We start from the raw sequence: 15802 nt of genomic DNA, 5'->3' as shown, positions 1-15802 counted from the left end.
TTATTAAACACAATTATTTAAAACATTTGATTGTTTATGAAAGGAAAAATAATATTCTCACTGTTGGCAGCTTCTGTGCTAAATGATTTTTTTTAAAGTAATCATGATCCTCAATTGCATTAACATCAGGCTATAAATGGAATATATTCTAAACTGTTTTATGGGCCACAGATTGCTGACAATCAACATTGCTTTCTCCAGAAGATGCATAATTTAGATTACTCAGCACTATCTTGCCAATTCAGCAATCCTTTACAGCTTTTATTCTAAGCATTGATCTTCTAAAAAAGAATACTCTAGAAGGAGAATATGAAGAATGATTGCCTTTATTACTCGAAGGGACTTTCAATCAATCTTAATTTCTTATATTTTTAACCCAATTGAGAAAGCTTAGGATTACTTTGGCAAATTTGTCTCCCCTCCCCCAAAGAAAGAATAGAAAAAAGGATGGGGAGACAGTGGGTGAATTTGGAGGACACTTATTGGGGTAGTTGAAGCAACACTGACTGTCCCGATGGCAGATAGGTGATGTTACGGGACCGCGAGAGCTGATAAGCAATATCTTCAGCTGCTTCAAGCTTCCGCAATTCTATAAGGCCATCACCTACTGAAGCCAATGAATTGGCAATTAACTCAGCTGCTTTTGAATCTCCCTCAGCTGAAATTATAGCTGCTTTCTTCTGCTGCTCAGCCTGTAGAAATGAAACAGAAAGCAAAAAATTACTTCAGGAAAAAAAGGTAAGCATCATGTATTATCTAGCTAATGAAAGAATTGCGGTAGTTATAAGACAATAGCCAAATTAAGGCAATTAACAAAACAAATATAGGACAGAGAAAATGAATATGCATGGAAAAATGATATCAGATCGGTACTTTTGATATTTTGATAAAGCAAGAGTAGCAATTCTGCTTACTATGTTAATGTTCTAATATTGGTATTGCTACTATTCCTAGCACATGACAGAGAGCAGATGTCAAGAAAGAGCAATCCCTGTTATCCTTTTTAATAGAATCATTAAAGAAGTTTCTCCCAGAGCAAGCAGCTAGAAAGAATGATACAAGACCAATTAAATAGGTACTTTGAAAGTTCACACTATATATGCATGGTTGAGACTTTGATATTTAATATTTTCACTTATGCTTTTGCCATGCCCTAGATCCATGGTGGTGAACCTCTGTGGGCATGCGCGCCGTCTCCCCATCCCTAGGCCTTCAGCTGGGTTTTATAAACCCTTTTTGCTTTAGGCCTCTGCTGCCTTGTACAAAAAAAAAGGTTCTAAAAGGTTGGCCATCATTGCCCTAGATTCTTATTATTTTCTGAACTGAATGTGGAATTCTAATTATCAGGGGGGGGGGGGAAACTATGGATACATGCAAAAGGATAGGATGTGTATCTGATATTAGAGGTCTTCTTCCAAATCCAGAAAAGAAACTCCCATTAGCCATAAAATAGTCTCTTAAAGGAAGTAACTTTGTTTAAACAAAAAGCGCTATGACCATGCTGTTGCTAAGAATAGTGAGTGTCAAGAAAAGCAGCAGCAGATGGGAAGAGGAAAAAGATGGAACACAATATAGCTCCCATTTTGACAGTATTCTTAATAAAGGTGAGACTGGATTCTGTCATCATAATAAGCATGTCTTATTTTAATCATGTTTTAAGCCAAAATGGCTGGATTCACACAACTTGTGAAGCCAAAAACATATAGAATGTGCAGTTCCTTATCACACTTAATGTTTTTGTATTGTTTTTAGTCATTTGTACGTGCTTATGACTAGAATGTGCAAAACGTATCAAATCAGGAAAGTTTTGGGGAATTTGGGAATGTTCCATTTCTTTCCTTAGATTGTGCTATTCTAGGTGCTGTTCAATGATTCTGGAAGTAAATCTTTTGATCTAAAAGCAGTTTGATGTATCCCACTCGTAGTTCAGTTTCAATACAAGGCTGCTTGTATTTGAAATGCCATATCCAGATCTCAAACCACTTCCAATTTAGTAGAATTGCTTGTGAAAGCCACCAAACTGTGGCAAAGATAATATAGTGCAGAGGAGATTTCAGCATTATCTGGAGGAGAAACAAAATGTTCTGGAGTTTTTGAAATTAGTTCCTGAATTAGTGAGTTCTGCATATCCCTATTTATGGCTATAACTAGATGCTAGAAATGACAATTTGTGACAAATGGAGCATTAAAAAAGGAGATGAAAATCTTTTCAGCAAGGAGTGAGCTAAAGTTGCCTGTATACATTCTCACCTTTTCCACTATGAATCTGGCCCTTTCAGCTTCTTGTTGGGCAACTTGCTTCATTTCTACTGCTTCTGTGAATTCTTTTCCAAATGTCAGGTGTGTCTGAGATGGAAAGTAAAAAATATCAATGAGTTATAATAATATAAACCATTGTTTCTCAACTTTGGCAGCTTGAAGATGTGCGGACTTCAAGTTTCCGAATTACATAGCAAGCATACTGGAGAACTTTGGGAATTAAAAGTTGATATATCTTCAAATTGCCAAAGTTGAGAAACACTGATACAAACTATTAATATCACTTCCACAGGTAATTGTGTCCTCCTAGCATATATATAACGAGAAATGAGAACAGTTTGACTTCCAGACACCTTCCATTGCTATTTCCATTCTCATTCCCCACTCCCAACAAATCATATTACCAGATAGGTTTCTGTATCCCACTGAAAGATTGGAGGAATGGAATTCCAGCTTTAACTCCATGCTCCCTTGGAGCTAAGATTTTAATTTCCATAATCATCCAGACAACATGGTGAATGGATCTAAAAGGGTGTCACGTTGGAGAAGCCACAAAACAAAACATACACGTATCCTCACGACAAGCAACACGGGGTGGAGACAACTTCCCTTGTGTCAAGTCACTCTCACAACCATCTAGGGGTCATATGAAGTGCCGTTTTCCCATTCTGTATTTTTGTGGGGGAAGTGACACTGTCTTCTACGCACCCTCTCATTCACATGTTTGTTTTGGTTACATTATTTGTGTAAATTTTTTTGGATTGCTATCAGTCTCCCTTTCTTTGTTAGCAATCCAGAAAATTTACACACATATACATATACATATACATACACACACACACATTTATTTATTTATTTATTAAACTTGTATACTGCCCTATTCCCGTAGGACTCAGGGCGGTTTACAGGGAAAAATTTAAATTAAAAATACATACATACATACATACATACATACATACATACATACATATATTTACACAGCTTATAGATGTAGAATGCCTCTTACCAAGGAAACATCATCTAAAATGAGTCCAAATGTTGCTGCTCTTTCTGTGAGATCTTCACTCACTTGTCTGGAAACCAGCTCTCTTTGTGTGATTAGCTCCCCAGCATCAAAGCGAGCCTGGAATAATGAGATATGCAAAACAGCAGTTAGAATAGACAGCAAAGCTAAAATTAGAACTACTGATTTATTAAAGTTTAATCCCAAATCAGATAGAATTTTGGCCCATCACCAACTATTATGCACCACATTTAATAGCAAGCATTATTTTCTTGCTGTTTCAGTGATAGCCTTCCCACAGGCATCAACTGCTCCTATGGGAAAGAGCAAGTCAGTGTGAATTAGATTTCAGACTAAATCAGTTGGGTTCTTCTGTTCATTGGAAATAAATTCCAATCTGGTATGCCCAGTATGTCTTGGATTACAAACCTCATTATCTCTTTCCCTAGTAAATATAGGGGTATGTCACATCAGTGTGTATGTAAGTATATGTCCAAAGCCCTGCTATAAAAGCAAAATCATATTTTAAAAAAAAAATAAAATGAAATTTTTTGAAATTATTTCCCTATACTTTTATAAAATTAATCTTAAATTTCATATTCAACTTCACTCTTTCACACATACAAATCATTCTTATACACTGAAACATACTCCTATAATCTATTCACTTGTACCAGCAGAGTGAACAAAAAGAAGAAAAAAAAGTATCCATGAGATATAAGGCAAGGATGGGAAATGGGAGAATAAGATTGGATCAGATAAAGGAAGGGGTTACTAAATAAGGAAGGAGAAATAGGAGTGAAAACAACACAGATCTTACTGCACAGATACTAAGTGGTAAAATCTCATCACCACAATATATACACACTTTCAAGTTCATGCCTCTAAATCCCCAAGTTATTTTTTAAAAATGTGATGCCTCATATTCCTTTTATTATTCAGTCCCTGCAAACTGTTTGCTCTGGAGTGTACTGGATTAATATAATTTCTGAGTATTCCTTCTAAGATGCCTTCCTCCTTTGTTTATGTATGGCATCTTCCCCTTTTCTCCTTCCAAGAAAGAGAAATGTAATGTCCACATATGAAACTGACAGGAGTTTTCATGTTTTTTTTATTTTATTTTATTTTAATAATATTTCTATACCGCCCTTCTCCCGCAGGACTCAGGGCGGTGAACAGGGCAAGAATAAAAATACAAATTACAAAAGTTAAAACTAAATTAAATAAATGCCCACATACTAAAATAGATATTTAAAACCTAATAAATAACCCCCGATCCCCCCATCAGGCCAGGCCAGCTTGTTCAAAAAAGTATGTTTTTAGCTCGCGGCGAAAGGAGCGAAGGTCGGGCGCCGTCCGGAGCTCAACCGGGAGCTGATTCCATAGCTCCGGGGCGCCCACAGAGAAAGATCTCCCCCTGGGGGCCACCAGTCGACATTCTCTGACCGGTGGCACCCTGAGGAGGCCCTCTCTGTGGGAACGCACAGGGCGGAGGGAAGTCGATGCCGGCAGCAGGTGTTCCCTCAGGTACTCCGGCCCCCTGCCATGGAGGGCTTTGAATACCATTACTAATACCTTGAATCTCACCCGGAAGGCAACCGGTAACCAATGCAGCTCACGGAGCAGAGGTGTAACGTGGGAGTATCGGGAGACTCCCAACACAACTCTCGCGGCTGCATTCTGTACCAGTTGGAGCTTCCGGGTGGTCCTCAAGGGCAGCCCCATGTAGAGAGCGTTGCAGTAGTCAAGTCGAGAGGTCACGAGCGCGTGAGTGACCGTGCATAAATCATCCCGGCTTAGATAGGGCCGCAACTGGTGCACCAGGCGAACCTGGGCGAAAGCCCCCCTAGTCACAGCTCCTATATGGTCTTCCAGGGTGAGCCGTGAATCTAGGAGGACTCCCAAGTTGCGAGCCCTATCTACGGGGGGTAATAATTCACCCCCCATAGTAAGAGGTGGAATGTCCGAATAAACCCGGGATGAAGGTATGCAAAGCCACTCGGTCTTGTCGGGGTTGAGTTGAAGTCTGTTCCTCCCCATCCAGACCCGAACCGCCTCCAGGCAACGGGACATCACGTTGAGGGCATCACTGGGGTGGTTTGGGGTCGAAAGGAAAAGCTGGGTATCATCAGCATACTGATGATACCCAACTCCAAAACCACGAATGATCTCACCCAGCGGTTTCATATAGATGTTGAACAGGAGAGGCGAGAGAACCGACCCCTGAGGAACTCCACAAACGAGAGACCTAGGGGCCGATCTCTGCCCCCCTGCCAACACCGACTGCGAGCGTCCCAGGAGATAGGAGGAGAACCACTGAAGAACTGTGCCTCCCACTCCCAATCCCCTGAGACGCCGCAGCAAGATACCATGGTCGATGGTATCGAAAGCCGCTGAGAGGTCTAACAGGACCAGAACAGAGGAATGCCCCCTGTCCCGAGCCCTCCAGAGATCATTCACCAGCGCGACCAATGCCGTCTCCGTGCTGTACCCGGGCCTGAAACCCGATTGGTACGGGTCTAGATAATCCGCTTCATCCAGGACCAGAGGGAGCTGATGCGCCACCACACTCTCAACAACCTTCGCAAGAAAGCGAAGGTTGGAGACAGGACGAAAGTTGTTCAATACAGCTGGGTCCAAGACAGGCTTCTTGAGGAGAGGCCTCACCACCGCCTCTTTCAAGACGGCGGGGAAGCTACCCTCACTCAGAGAAGCCGATATAACTGCCTGGAACCAGCTGCGTGTCCTCTCCCGGGCTGCATAGACCAGCCAGGAAGGGCACGGGTCCAATAAACATGTGGTGGTGCTCAGCCTCCCCATGATCCTGTCCACTTCCTCCGGAGTCACAGAATCAAACTCCTCCCAGGTGATATCAACAAGACCGCCCGCGTCCTGCTCGACAGACTCTGCCCAGTCAGAGTCCAAACCGGTCCGAATCCGAGCGATTTTGTCCGACAGATGCTGGTTAAACTCCTCGGCACGACCCTGCAAGGGATCCTCCCTCACCTCCTGATTCAGGAGGGAGCGAGTCACCCTAAACAGGGCGGCCGGGCGATTATCTGCGGACGCGATAAGGGTGGCGAAGTGGTTAGACCTCGCCTCCCTTATCGCAGCGAGATAAGACCTAGTGTAGGTTCTTAGTCGCAATCGGTCGGGTTCGGATCGGCTGGATCTCCAACCGCTCTCTAGGCCCCGTCTCCGACGCTTCATCTCCCGGAGCTCCGCGGAAAACCATGGAGCTCGACGGGATCTGCACTGGGTCAGGGGCCGCAGGGGTACAACTCGGTCAAGGGCCTCAGTGGCTGCCCTTTCCCAGGCTTCCACTAAGGCATCTGCCGAGCTGTGAGCAAGGGAGGCAGGTGGGGACCCCAGCGCCGCCTGGAACCTCTGGGGATCCATTAAGCGTCTGGGGCGGTACCATTTAATTGGTTCCACACTCCCACGGCGGGGGGTGGCAAAATGGAAGACCAGCCGCAGGAGATGATGATCGGTCCATGACAGGGGCATAACAATTGGGGAGCCCCCACCAAGATCATCTAACCACCGTCCAGATAAGAAAACTAAGTCAAGGGTGTGGCCTCCCTCATGAGTCGGTCCCGAAATTACTTGCGTCAGGTCCATGGCCGTCATGGAAGCCATGAACTCCCGAGCCAACTCAGATGATCCTCCCAGCGATGGTAGATTGAAGTCCCCCAAAACTATAAGTTTCGGGAACTCAATCACCAACCCAGAGAGGACATCGAGAAGCTCAGGCAGGGCTGCTGCTATGTGACTAGGCGAAAGGTACACCAGCAGCAAGCCCAACTGCGCACCAGGGCCGCATCTCAAAAAGAGAGACTCACACCCGACTATCTGGGGAACGGTGGCCTCCCGCGGACATAAGGTCTCCCTCATGACAACAGCCACACCCCCACCCCTACCCTGAGCCCGAGGCCGGTGTAGCACCCGGAAACCTGGTGGGCAAAGATCAACCAGAGGAGTCCCTCCCTCTGGGCCCAACCAAGTCTCCGTGATGCAAGCCAGGTCCGCCAGCTCACCCTCGACCACATCACGGACGAGAGGAGCTTTATTAGCGACAGACCTGGCATTCAAGTACACCAGCCGGAGCTCAGGGGGCTGCACTTCCTCACTCCCAGAGCCCTGGGGCGGAGCCAGAGGGTCGGAGTGCCCCACCGCTCTTAAGCAGCGGAGAGGCCTTCCCTGAGGACGATACGGCCCTCTGCTCCTACACCTGCTGCCATTCCCTAATGTCGTGGGAATAGGTATTCCCACGACCAGCCCTGGAGCCCCGGAGGCAACCGGCCCCCGCCCCTCCCCCCCGCGAACTACCTTGGCACTGGCCTGAACAGAGGTTGTTGGACTGCCCCCCTTGTCCAAACAACCAAAAAGAGTACCCTCCCCCCTCCCTAGCCCCCTAAAAAATTTGGAAAGAAAACTAATCAGGGGCCTCCTATTGGGTTTCCGTCGAAGGCCCCTACCCGTGCCCAGCCATCTCTCGGGGTCCCAATAAATGGGCCCTTCCTCGAGATCGTAAGCGGCTAGAAAGGCGGGTCGCACCCAGGAAGGGGGAGCACCCCTGAGGGCGAGCAAGTCCGTGCAAGAATATTTAAGGGAAGGCATAAGGCGTAGTCCAAGTAGAAGGCAGTCCACAGTTGATGGTCAGTCAGTAAGGAGGATCTAACAGAGATGAATAGGTGTCCCAGACCTCCACCCAGCTGCTGCCACTCAGCTGGGTAAACTCCCCCGAGCAGGCCGACCACCGTCCTCTCACAACGGCTGCCAAGCCAATTCCCGGGGAAAAGGTGGTGGTCTGAAATAACCACTCCGGATATGGCATGCCTCCTAGAGCTCCCACCTCTAGGGGCAGCAGATGTAAATTCAAGCCACCCTCTCACGGTGGCTAATATCCAGGCACCTCTGAGTCCTTTGGGGATAATGTGTAAAAGGCAAGCCATCATCATAGTTATCATAGTCTGGTCAGCTAATGGCGGGATCCCCCGCTGCTCCGCCATTCCAGAAAGATGTACCTGACCACAACTCCATGGGCCCTCAGTTCTATAGTCATTGGGGCCTTCCAGAGTGTGATCAATGAAGACTGATCCCCCCAAGTCTACTGATGTCCCCCACGTCCTCACAAAATCCAACAGCACCAACCAGGTCACAACAGGTGCATTGGAGGGCGTAGATCTTCCAGGATCCTCCAGGATCCTATTCATGTGCTGTATAAGAATATGTCCACAAACAGAAAAGGAAGGAAACAGAATCAGAAAGGCTTTTGACAGTCAGAAGGAATACTTGGCTACACAGAATAAAATGAAATAGTCCCTGCCTTTGCAGCATCCCACTAAATGAAGTAATTAGAATTGTGAAAATAATGCCTAGCCTTGTAAGAGGAGACATTGTCTTATCTTACTATCTCTTACCACCACAGATTTGAGGATCTCAGTTGTGATGGAAGGCAATACTCGTTCATCATAATCTTCACCAATAGTGGTGAAAATCCGGGGGAGTTGCGTCATCACTGGCCTGAACAAGATTCGGAGTGTGATATTCACATTCTGTAGATCTACCCAGAAGACAGGAAGCAGATCGTAGCAGTTACATATTTACAAATAAAGAAGAAAGCTGTTCTGAGCCTATACCAAGTTTCCCACACCTAGTTTTTGAGTCTATTGAACTCCCTGAATTCCATCAGTATAGTCATCCAGAAGATACTTAGATAAGCCTTGCACATACATATTTTGGAAGCCAAAATAAAGGATGATCTGCTGCCAAATAATCTAACCCAATTTTCTCTCCTAAACAGTTCTAGGCCAACTTTAGTAAGAATAAAGATGACCATCACAATAGTTCCCTCCTCCACTCCAATCCTATCTAGTAAACTTTGCTAGTTTTTACTTTCTTGCTGCATTAGGGAATGTAGGCTCCAGGGAGGGGAAAAACATCCCAAACTAGGTAAGATGATCTGCAAATCACTGCCCCTTCCCTCTCCCCCAAAATGTTGGAGTATGTGTGTGGGGGAAGAGAAGGATAACAAGTTGGTATGTGTTTAACTCTTATTTCCATGATACAAATATAATAGGATGGCTTGCTTTGGTGATACATTTTCATTAAATTATATTTTTGAGTCCTTGTAATATTCATGGCAGGGATACAAAAGTGGCTTGCCATTGATGTCTACTTTATCTTCTTGGCACTTCCTGGTGATCTGTCATCTAAGTACTAACTAACCAAATGAAATTTGTCTTAATTTGAGATGAAGATATGCTAGATGCTATTATATGCTCAAGATTTGCATGTCAAATTACCTACCTCCAGCTCTCCATTCCATTAATAAAAATAGGGTATGTCTTGCCGCTTACCTTTGCTCCCAGTGATTACAGGCACATTGCGAGGGCGGGAACGGCAATCAAAAATTATTGGCTTTTGAACCCAAGGAATGAGAAAATGGGTTCCTTCTCCCACCACTATGTCTTGAACACCTTGGAATCGATCAAATATGACAGCCCGGTGGCCTGCATCCACTGCAAATAGGGGGGAAAATTTAAACAACATCCTTTGAATACAAGAAAAGCAGGAAAAAATGGAATCCTTTTTGTATTCTGTGTGTCAGAAGCACCAACAAATTATAGACCTACAAAATGCAACAGTGAGCCAATAAAATAGGTACCGGTAATCAAAATAGAGCACGTATAAAAAGTATATAAAATAAACAGGATTAAAACTAAATGACATTCGCTAAGTATTGAACTATGCCTACAGTGTTTTCTCTTGCCAGCACGAGGTCTTCTTCCACACATGTTGAAGGACATCGTGCGCATTGTAGTATGTGTGGAAGTATCTTCTGTAAGGAAGTCCCATTTTCTTAGGTTGTCTTTGATCTTCATACTCTGCACGCAGTCGATTTAGTGATTTCCACACAGGCCAAGGCTATTTTTGACCACGTGGCAGACAGTTGTATGGTTGTGCCCAGTTGCCTGGTAGCTCTTTATGCACTTTCTATAATTTCAGGGTAATCTCTGGCAGCCAGTTGTTAGGAGGGGCAGAAGTTTTGAGAAAATTGTTCCTCGATCTCAGTCTTGATTTTAGGAGATTGATGGCCATATAGCAGGTGTGTTTCTGTGGATGTCATTTTAACCCCACCTTCTGCGCAGCATTTTCTTGGCAGCATTTTTTTGGGGGGCGGGGTGAGGTGAATACCAGCTAGATAAGGTTTTAGACACTATGTGACCACTCTCACTGTTTCATTTAGGGCCACATCCACCTGTTTTGCATGTTTTGATCTATACTAAACAGAGCTGGCATATCCTCCTACAGATTTAACATAGGGGTAATGCAGATGTTCTTAATGTGTGTGGTTGGGCCCATTATTTCTTCAAAATGCTGTTTCTAGCAAATATTTTCGCTAGGTATTAAAATAGTGATCTTAAAAGTAAGCATGCAGTCCAGAGTTACTCCCAGATACTTTGGAGTAGCGCAATGTTCGATGTTCTTTTTGCATTATTATTTCCAGATCGTAGCTTTCACCAATCAGGTACTCACTGGATACATAGAATTACAACTCATTTATTCACTGCCATTATTGTGTGTGGAAAAGTAATAATCTCCAGTTCATGTGCTTTGGTATTGCCCTATCAGAGAAATGGAGAAGCATCACTGTTGTGCTAATTACTTCATTAACTGACCAGTTCAAAGCAGCTTATGACTGGATTACTTACAATTCTGCCAATGCTCCTTAAACTCCAGTCTAGCTGAAACTGATTAAAGACATTAGTGATTAAATCTGGAATGTTCTATATACAATAATTCGTTCTCCCATGAAGTGATAGCTCCTCTACACTCTTGTTTTTATCAGATCATGTCAACAAACAATCAATTCCTTGAAATTTTATCTTTGTTATTTGCTTTGTCATCCCTGCCTCACTAATGTACCCTTTATGACAGCTCTTTCTCAATCCTGAAGTATTACAACTGTCAGAATTTGCACTCTGAGATACACCACAAAACTTATGAAAAACACCTTGCTAGGGATATTTTATGTCACTCATGTCATTTTACATAGAGGTAGTCTTCTACTTAAGTACCATTCATATAATGACCAAAGTTAAAATGTCACTGAAAGTGACTTAGAATCAGTCCTCACACTTGTGACTACTGCAGCACCCGCAAAGTCATGGGATCAAAATTCAAGTACTTGGCAACCAATATGCATTTACAATGGTTTCAGTGTCCCAGGTCACATGATCGCCATCTGCAATCTTCCCAGCCAGCTTCCAATAAGTAAAGTCAATAGGGGAAGCAGGATTCGCTTAATGACCATGATTCATTTAACAACTATGGCTAATAGTAAAATCAGGTGCAAATCACTTAACTGCCTTGTTTAGCAATGGAAATTCTTGTCCCAATTTTTGGTTGTAAGTCAAGAATTACTTGTACTTCAACTGAGACTATAATAGCGTACAGTGCTACTGTTCAGATTTTCAGCCAACAATGTCCTTTTTTAGAGTACCCCATCAACTTATTCTTCAAATTAGACTATATCTCATTTCATCCTACACTTGGGGTTGATTTTGAAAAAAATTATTCCATCTAGAACTTTCCCATTTATTTTCTTCTCTTATATTTCTGGAAAACTTGTGGTTTCTTAAGCTTGCTAATGCTTTTTTTTCTCCGCTGGGATGATATTGTATATCAGCCCCAGTAGTTAGATCAGAACTAGGAAACTATGTTTAAGGACAAGCACTTAGATGATATTTGGGAAAAGGATAATTATGCTGTCCTCTGATTTTCATTTGCTCAGATAGAATTATATAACTGCTTCTCTTTTCTCAAAAACAAAACATACAATTTGGGAAAATTCTCTTAGATTCAGTACAAGTCTCCATACTACACCCAACAAGGAATTGATCTGCTTATGCTGTACCACAAACTATGGTTGCTTGAGAAACCATTATTGATGACCAATGCAATGTGTTTTTTTAACCAATCCACTGTTAAAGATAGCTTGGAAATTTCAATTAGTATAGAATACTTGAATAATATAGGAGCCAGGCATTCAGATGCATAGTTCACTGTTGTGTGCCAGTCACATTGGCTGCTTATTTGTTGCTGTACTTAAATTGTTATTGTAATCTAAAATTTTAAAATAAGCTACTACTTGCTTCAACGTTAATTTTAGAAGCTCTATTGGATGTTATCAGAATCAATAGACCCTAGAGACTGGGATTTTTCAGCAACGCATTCATATCTTTGTACCAGTATCTTGAAAATATAAAGGTGCAGGGAAATCTACTTTAACTGAGGTGCAACTCTTGGTGATTGCATTCATACTGTTTTCTTGGCAACAGCACAAAAGTACTTTTAAAGGATTTAACTTTAATTACTAAAAGTAATTTAACTTTTAGAGGTTTTTTGCAAGCTCTCCAGCCTGTCTAGTTTACAGTCCCAGGATTTCCTAGTGCTTTTTCATCAAAGTATTGGCCATATCTACTACGCTTAGCTTCTTCAAGACCAAAGGTCAAAGGGTGCTGCCATCTGCTGAGACTTTTCTTTAAGGCAGAACACATTGCACACATTTCAACTTCTGTTCAGGAAAACAATGTAATGCTACATTTTAAAATTGACATTTAGTTGCACACAGTTAAAAATATAATTGTGAACATCCTTGCAAGGTTTTGCTCAGAAAATGAGCACATTAATTTTTAAAAATGTAACTGACCTATAATAGATAAACAGCACTTGTACTAAATTCTACAACAGTTAGAAAAGTATTGTTCAATGGCTAAAGAAGAATAACTATCCCAGGAGAAAAGTAGGAAATGGTAGGACTTTGATTATAGGCTTAATTATACTAGAATGAGCTACTGTTTTCTGTAGTTTTAAAAAAATTCTTTGAAGAATTTAAAAGAATCTTCTAAAAATGTGGACTTCAGATTTTTAAACAAAATCATTATTATACAAGCTCATCAGTTCCTATCTTAAAAATTTTTTGGTTATCTCACAGGAAGGAAAATGTTGCGCACAGAAATTCTTCCTTACCATTATACAGAGCAGAGTTGACAACTCCACCAACTATTGCCAGTCCCAAGCCGAGTTTACCCACAGTCTCAAAAATTTTGGAAGCCATTGTCAATATAAGTCCTGCTTCTGTTTTCTGACAGAATAACACCTATGCAAGTAAGAAAAAAAATCCAGTAATAAAAGAAGTTGGAGCAAAGAAATGGCTTCTCAGATAATACTTCTGCATAAAGAGCAGCTTCCTATCCCTTTTTTTAAAGCTTCATAGAATAAAGTAGTTTCTTAAGAATGCTATTTGGATAATTTAAGATACAATCCCTGGAACAATATGCAGAAATCCAGATTTTAAGGGGAAAAATTATTAGAATGCTGATATAGCTTTAAAGAAATAATGTGATCTCAGGAAAAAGCAGCATGCTTGATTTAGGATGAACTTGAATGTGCAATGTGAATGCCCAAATCACCTTTTCCTCTTTGAATCCAGATTGCTGCACAACCCTAGAAATTTCCAAATGTAGTATCTTGCCCTAGCAGAACCTAGAATTAAGGATGTTAAATTAATAGATTTAATCTTTAAAAATATTCTTTAATCCTAGGATAAAATGTTCTTATTGAATAAAAATTATGGAAGAATATTAAGATAGTCTGCTCAGATTAGTCTTATCACATTTTTTCTGTCTTGGGGCAATTAGCAAATACATTAAGAAGACTAAACTGGCAAATGAATAAGTATGCCTAACTGTCCGACCAACTTTCATCAGTCTTTTAACACACGTGACTTTCAAATATTTTATCCCAGGAAAACTCCCATCCACGTCTCTACATTCAGTACTGCGATATGTTCCATGGACACATTCTTAGAATCCTGTAACTGTTAAAGCTTGATGGGTCTGATGGACTCCTATTTTCCAAAGTACACGTCCTACACTCCTTTGGTGTTCTAGGCTCTGGGTTAACTCAATAGCTGTGCAAGCTTTTTTTTTTATGAACTCTTTTTAAGATGTAAGTACAGCCATTTCCAAAGCTCTTGAATGTATTTTAATATAAATTTCCACAGCAACTTTTATTCTAGTTAATCTCTCCATTATAACATCTTCCTCTCTCAGGAACCCACTCTTTGCAAATCCTCACTCTAATCCCTACTATCTATACGGAAATATCTAAAATACCCCAAGCATGTTGCTTCACTCCGGTTTTAGAAGACTACATGACGAGCATGTGCAATGCTTTTTATTTCCAGAATCCGCCCATCCCACAAAATCCCCTTACCTACCCCAGCCATTTCTCCATTTTGTGGTCATGCTTTTCCATCTGCTGCTTAAAACGTTCATTTGTGAGAATTCTGCACCGTAACCATTCAGCAAAACCCAAATATCAGAAATTCTTTTCAAACATACGTTTGCATTTTATCACCCCGCGTTTTGCTAATTCTCCACAGTTATTTCACAACAAAAGATACACCCAGTTCAGCAGAAGGAAAAAGAAGGCAAAGCTCACCTCCTAACGAAAAGATGACCTCCACATGAAGACTCCACCGAGCCACCTAGCATTCTATACTGACGCACAAGGCGCACCCGAGCATGGCTCTTGCTGGCTGTGGCAGTGCCTGACGGGATTCGTAGTTCTTTCAACGGTAAAGACAAAAACAAAAACCTCAGCACCATGGGTCATGTACAAGCAAGATGAAACTTCGAATCCCGAACGGCATCGCAATGCAAAGGCCCACCCTTTCCTATTGGCGTACGCCGCAGGGCTTCATGGGAATTGTTCGCTGGTTAAACTGAGCCAGGCGGTAAGCACGAGGGAAAGGTGAACGTGGGAGTGCATGATTATTATTTTTTTCCTCTTCCGTTTGGAGATGAAGAACTTAGTACTTAAAGCTTGAATATGCCATTTTTGGAATTGGTGTAGGAAAGAGAAGAATGATGTATACGGAACACGTCCCCCCCCCTTTTCTTTCGCAGCTGAAAGACCTACAACTGTTTAAGAATATAGAGCGGGATTTAAAAAAAAGTTTTAATGGCCTAACAGGTTTTGTGCGAAAAAACCGAAGCTGTGTTCATGGTTTACTTAACCATGGTTTTTGAAATGTATGGGGTGTGAATGAAAGTAACCAGTGAGGTTTTCAGTTTAGTGTAGTTCCATTAATAGTTAGATTGAAGTCGTGCCTTTTCTCCTGGCATTTACTTGGCAACCCCTTACTCTTAGTTTCAACTACCAAATTAACATCTTTTTAAAATTGTCTATGGCTGTATTATAAAAGTATGGATACTATATGCAAACTAACAAGAGCAACATTGCTGTTCTAATCTTAGCATATTTGGAGAATATACAGAGTGCTATTTCATCCAAAAGCTGAAAGATTTTCTTGTTTTCAGTATGTAAAGATACTTCCATGTGTGAAGATAAGTTACCCCTCATTTTGAATTTTTTCTCCAAATTGAGTTATAATTAAATGACTTTGTTACATAATGACTCATGTAAATATAACAGCTGATGTGACTATGCTTCAGATGTAATTTG

The 15802-nt window shown here is 41.9% G+C and overlaps 1 protein-coding gene across 2 annotated transcripts; it reads right to left on the bottom strand.

Annotated features, from left to right (window-relative positions):
• Window positions 1–308: 308 nt before the first annotated feature.
• Window positions 309–14973, bottom strand: PHB1 (prohibitin 1). Of its 2 annotated transcripts, none has more exons than XM_081344414.1 (7): window positions 14777–14973; window positions 13301–13430; window positions 9625–9786; window positions 8686–8828; window positions 3266–3382; window positions 2251–2346; window positions 309–692 (listed from the first exon to the last, which is right to left on the bottom strand). In XM_081344414.1, exons 2-7 carry the CDS (start codon window positions 13386–13388, stop codon window positions 480–482), a joined length of 819 nt encoding a protein of 272 aa, XP_081200540.1. In that variant the 5' UTR covers window positions 13389–13430; window positions 14777–14973; the 3' UTR covers window positions 309–479. The 2 variants fall into 2 exon arrangements, with proteins under 2 accessions (XP_081200540.1, XP_081200539.1); XM_081344413.1 differs by lacking the exon at window positions 14777–14973 and adding an exon at window positions 14553–14756.
• Window positions 14974–15802: the final 829 nt, after the last annotated feature.

Source organism: Vipera berus, assembly GCF_964194415.1.
Source record: "Vipera berus genome assembly, chromosome: Z".
In the NCBI taxonomy this organism is placed as follows: domain Eukaryota; kingdom Metazoa; phylum Chordata; class Lepidosauria; order Squamata; family Viperidae; genus Vipera; species Vipera berus.
This window is presented reverse-complemented; position numbering and strand designations above follow the sequence as displayed.